Source organism: Egretta garzetta, unplaced genomic scaffold (genome assembly GCF_000687185.1).
Source record: "Egretta garzetta isolate BGI_Z169 unplaced genomic scaffold, ASM68718v1 scaffold402, whole genome shotgun sequence".
NCBI classification, from domain to species: domain Eukaryota; kingdom Metazoa; phylum Chordata; class Aves; order Pelecaniformes; family Ardeidae; genus Egretta; species Egretta garzetta.
This window is the reverse complement of record NW_009258823.1, coordinates 406126-411115: the sequence shown is the minus strand read 5'-3', so window position 1 is coordinate 411115 and position 4990 is coordinate 406126. Positions and strand designations below refer to the sequence as shown.

The 4990-nt window shown below is 52.1% G+C and overlaps 1 protein-coding gene across 1 annotated transcript in view; it reads left to right on the top strand.

Moving 5' to 3' along the window:
• The window catches only part of LOC118451763 (type-1 angiotensin II receptor-like), a 6948-nt gene extending 5568 nt beyond the window's left edge, over positions 1–1380 (top strand). Inside the window, exon 2 of the mRNA XM_035889403.1 lies at positions 684–1380. Within this exon, the coding sequence (XP_035745296.1) occupies positions 684–1380 (697 nt within the window). The remainder of the gene's footprint in view (positions 1–683) is intronic.
• Positions 1381–4990: the final 3610 nt, after the last annotated feature.

The following is a 4990-nucleotide window of genomic DNA, read 5'->3' as shown; positions in this document are numbered from 1 at the left end:
CCCCAGCAGCCTGGGGCTCCAGACCCCTCCCCAGCTTTGTGGCTCTCCTCTGGCCATGCTCCAGCAGCACGTCTTTCTTGTAGTGAGGGGCCCAAAACTGAACACAGTATTCAAGGTGTGGCCTCCCCAGTGCCGAGTACAGGGGCACGATCACTGCCCTGCTCCTGCTGGCCACACCACTCCTGATACAAGCCAGGATGCCATTGGCCTTCTTGGCCACCTGGGCACACTGCTGGCTCACATTCAGCTGGCTGTCAACCAGTACCCCCAGGTCCTTTTCCACCAGGCAGCTTTCCAGCCACTCTTCCCCGAGCCTGTAGCTCTGCATGGGGTTGTTGTGACCAAAGTGCAGGACCCGGCCCTTGGCCTTGTTGAACCTCATACAGTTGGCCTCGGCCCATCGGTCCAGCCTGTCCAGGTCTCTCTGCAGAGCCCTCCTCCCCTCAAGCAGATTGACATTCCCACCCAGTCTGGTGTCATCTGCAAACTTACTGAGGGCACACTCAAACCCCTTGTCCAGGTCATTGATAAAGATATTAAACAAGACCGGCTACAATGCCACAAGAATGCCAGAGCGCACAGGGTGCCAGCGCGTGTCTGTACAAATGCAGGTACTTAATAAACTGTCTGGAATCTATCTCACTAATTTTACACTTAATGACCCTTTTTTATATGTATTCTAGGTATTCTTCCCTAACTGGCATTTCTATGGAGAGAGATCACATGAAAGATCTGAGAAGATACCTGGTGCTTAAGTATATCCAATACCTCGTCCTGTCATCTTCAAATGCTGTCAGCACTTTTCTGGGCCTGCTGGGCAGTCTGTACACACTGATCATCCTGCAGTCTGCAAAGGTGTCGTCCAAGTCCACTGCAGTTCTCATCTCGAGCCTCGCAAAGGCAGACATCCTGGTTTCCATTAGCGTTGTTTCTGAGATGGTCGCCTGGACCTTTGACATCGGTATCTCACCTGCGGCGTTCACATCAGCCCTGCTGCAGAACCTCCTCGCTGCAAACACACACATCAGCTGCTTGCTGCTCAGCTGCGTTGCCTTCGAGGCTTACTTGATTACCTTCTGCCCCACAGAGTCCCGGCATTTACGGACGGTGAAAAATGCCAGACTGACCTCCAGGATCATCTGGCTCCTGGTGACCGCAGAGTGCGCCCTGTTGCAGACAGACGACCTCCTGCGGGCCAGCTGCCTTCCTGCTCCCACCCGCAGCCCCACCGTGCTCTTGTTTCACTTCTCCAGCACAGCCGCAGCCCTTCTCCGGTCCCTCACTTACGTCCTGGGGATTCTTTTAAGGATTGTCAATGTATACATTTACTACAAAATATTTTTTAGCGTGTCGAACAGATCGACGCTAAAAGCAAAGTAGCGTGCATTCCCGGGGAAGCAGCACTGTGACACCAGACGCAAGACACTTCAACACAATTTCAAACTCTTGGCTTGAAAACTGTTTGATGCCCAGGCCAAAGGCTCATGATGTGGCTCACTACCGAGCTCAAATCTTCCTGTTTTCTGGTGCTATTTAGCCTTGGTTACTGTGAGGAGCTCGGGGTTGAGGAGCCCCTTGACACTGAAACACAACCAAGTTGGGCTGTGGGTGTTCGTGTTGACTCCGCAGGCTTGCTTTGAGTGTTCTCAATCTCGGGTTTATTCACTGTACAGGTGAAACAAGTGACATTTCATGAACCTCTGTAAAAACCAGAGCAAGCCAAATATTTTTTATACAAAAAGGGTGCTTAGAGGCTTACTCAGGGATCCGTTGAGCCACGAGCTGTCTATTGTATACTAAAGATGTGATCTATGTCCTCAAATATCTCTAAGCCAGGTGACCCACTGGGCTCAGCAGGTAGCATCGAGAGGCAAGGTGAGCACCAAGCTGACCCAGCCTAGCTGGGCTCGTCCCGCAGGTGGCATCAGCCCCACCACGAGGGTCCCCAGGACAGCGTGGGGCTGAGCTGCCACATCTCGGTGCACGCGTGGAGCTGTTCTTGGGAGGTTGCTACAGGAAAGTAGGAGATAGCTTCTCTCACTTCCCCCGTCAGAAATAAGCAGGAGGTGGAAAGGTGGAACGCAGTTCTTTGCTGCAGGCCAGCAAGGGTGGAGAGGGATTGAGAAACCCCCAGTGTTGAGAGCTCCATGTGCTGTAACACAGAGGGAGCCGTGATTTCGGGGGCTGTGGTTTCAGAGGCAAGGAGGGATGGGCCGAGGTTAGCATTGCTGTTCCAGCTCCCTCGGCAGCGGTGCAGAGGACCAGGGCCATGGACACCCCTCTGATTGCTCTGGGGCTCAGGACGATGTATAACAGTTTCCCAGTTACCCCAGTGGTGATTCCTGGGGTCTCCTCAAAGCACTGGGAGGTTATCAGCAAAACATAAAGTACTCCAGATACCTCAGATGCTTCCCAGTGCATACATGGACCTAGGCACTTCCAATTGCTCTTGCACTTTGCCTGGGAGATGGCCTTCAGCTTCAGTTAAAGACTGTGGCTTTGAGAGACTGAACTTCGGCGATATGTTCTGCAATCCACAGATCGTAAAAAAGCGGAAAGAAAAGCCAACCCCCAAGCATTAGTAGCCAAAACACTACATACAGCCTCCCTCCGTCATGTTTCCAGGCCTTCAGTACACCTTGCCAGCTTGAACCCAGCAATAAGCCTCTGTCTATTTGAAAAGAAGAATGACTTGGAGGCCCCATCCCTGGGAACATTCCAGGCCAGGTTGGATGGAGCTGTGAGCAACCTGGTCTGGTTCAAGGTGTCCCTGCTCCCTGCAGGGGGGTTGGGCTGGGTGACCTCTGGGGGTCCCTTCCAACCCAAAACTTTCTATGATTCTATGATTCATTCTATGATTCTATGACTTGAAGCACAAAACTCGAGGGTGATGAGTTCAGCTCGAACCTTTCCCCTTCAGCCGGCAGTGGGTCCTCACACTCAAACTGGTGCAAGTGAACGCCTGACGTGCCCCGCTGGTAGCAGTTACTTGGCACTTAGACTGTTGGAGCTGAAAACTGGAGCTGTGAGCACTTTCTCAAGTGGCCTGTGGCACCCCAAGGCACAGGAGCTGTCAGCTGAAGATCAGACTCGACAAACTCAAGGCGAAGAGCGTGTGCAGAGGAGTTTCCTGCTCTTTGCAGTTTCTCAACTTTACAGTCACACTTTTTGTAGTTGGTCTCACAAGTGGGTTTTTTTTTCCCCCTCCTTCATCAAGATGAACTTGACTGAAAGGCAACACCCAGAGAAGGGGCAGTGAACCCGGGTGCACCCATCGTGCCACCGGGGCAGGCGGCGGACAGCAGCGGGGGGTCCTTCTCTCCTCCAGATTATCTGCATCGAAGCCAGACTAAAAGTGAAACAAAACTGTGTTTCTGAATGTCAGACAGAGTCAGCTCAGTTCTAAAGGAAAGCAAGCATGGCCCAAGGAGCCTATTTCTTACATTTGGATCTCTGAGATCGCTCCAGCACATTTTTTCTGACAAGGACACCTTTTTTACACGACCATACCTTGCTTGGTATCTCCAGAGTCATTTTAGAGACCACCCCCCCGGTTCCTTTCCTCCTCTTTTTTGTGTTCCTTCACAACTCTTGCTACACTCACTGAGAGAAGGCTGAATCTTTGCTTCTACATCAGCAACCAAGCAGTAACGACGCGGATGTACTCGGCTGACTCTAAGAGATGAAAATACTGAGCCCTTAACTTACAGCTGCTAAAATCTTTAAAAATATCCCAACCCCTTTGGCTGCAGTGACACACTTCGGAAAACTGTTATTGTTGAATTCAGAGACGCGGTCTGCCTCGGCGCAGTTATTTGCGATGAGCATCGGCAGCGTCAGAGGTGCTGCGGGGAGCGCAAAGTGCTCGATGTTGTTTCTCAGAAGGCTGAAAGGAAACACTGCTAGGGGCTGGGTATCCAATAAAAGCAGAACAGAAATGCAATCGAGTCTCTGAAAAAAACTTCGATGCAATCCCGTAAATCAGAAGCCGATTCCTTCTGCCAGAAGGGTGCCTGACCAATTTGATGCACTGTGATACACTGTTCTTATTCTGGAGGCCTGAAGTGCCACTTTCAGGGGAGGCAAAATGCTGTTTGAAGTGCTGTAATTAATAAAATTTGGTTTTGTTAAAACGTGTGCATTATTTATTACAAATGCGTGCTCGTTCTGAGGATCTGCCAGGCTTTCGGCTCCCCGTGCAGGTGGCTGAGCACTCACCAGCGGACCGGAGCCGTGTTGGGTACCCGAGGCGTACAGGACTTTTAATCTTTGATTTCATCACTTACCTTAAGAATTATTTTTTTTTTTGCCCGATTTTCCTGATAAGTGCCTCTGCCCTCAGGGCGATCCTTTTCATAAGAAATGAATAAAAGCAAACACTGAGCGTGACTTGGCTTAAACAGCAAGCGCATAAAGGAAGGGAGCCTACAGCAAAATACGGCAGGTATTCACTTGTACCCGGCAGTCAGGATCCCAGGCACCACGGCGCAGCAGGACCAAGCTGTGTCTGTATGAGGGATGCCACGGGTGGCACCTGCTTCTGCTCTCTTGCCCAGCGGGACGGGGGGCCATGGAGCTTTTGGCAGCCCTTTTGCTGTGGGAGCTGCAGGGCAGCGCTGCTTCTCGCCCAGCAGGAGGAAACCAGGCAAGGGGAAACCGCGCTGCCTGCCCGTTTGCTTTCCCAAACACCCGGACCACCAGCTGAGCTTCACATCGATGTGAATACGTGAATGGGTGAGTCCAAAACACAGCTCCGAGGTCACGGGAAGGGAGGACAAGAGGATTCGGCAGCAGAGATGCTGTTTTTCATGGGTAATAATTCGATGTAGCTTCTCAGCCGGTCTCTGTGCAAGGGGGAATGCCTCCCTGCAGCCTAGCACGGTGCAAGCCGGCCTGGCTCCTGCGTGGGTCAAATGGGAGGTGAGGAGCCAAAACCACCGCCTGGGCAGCGCGCGGGGAGGGACGCTGAGTGGGCAAGAGGGAAGGTGGG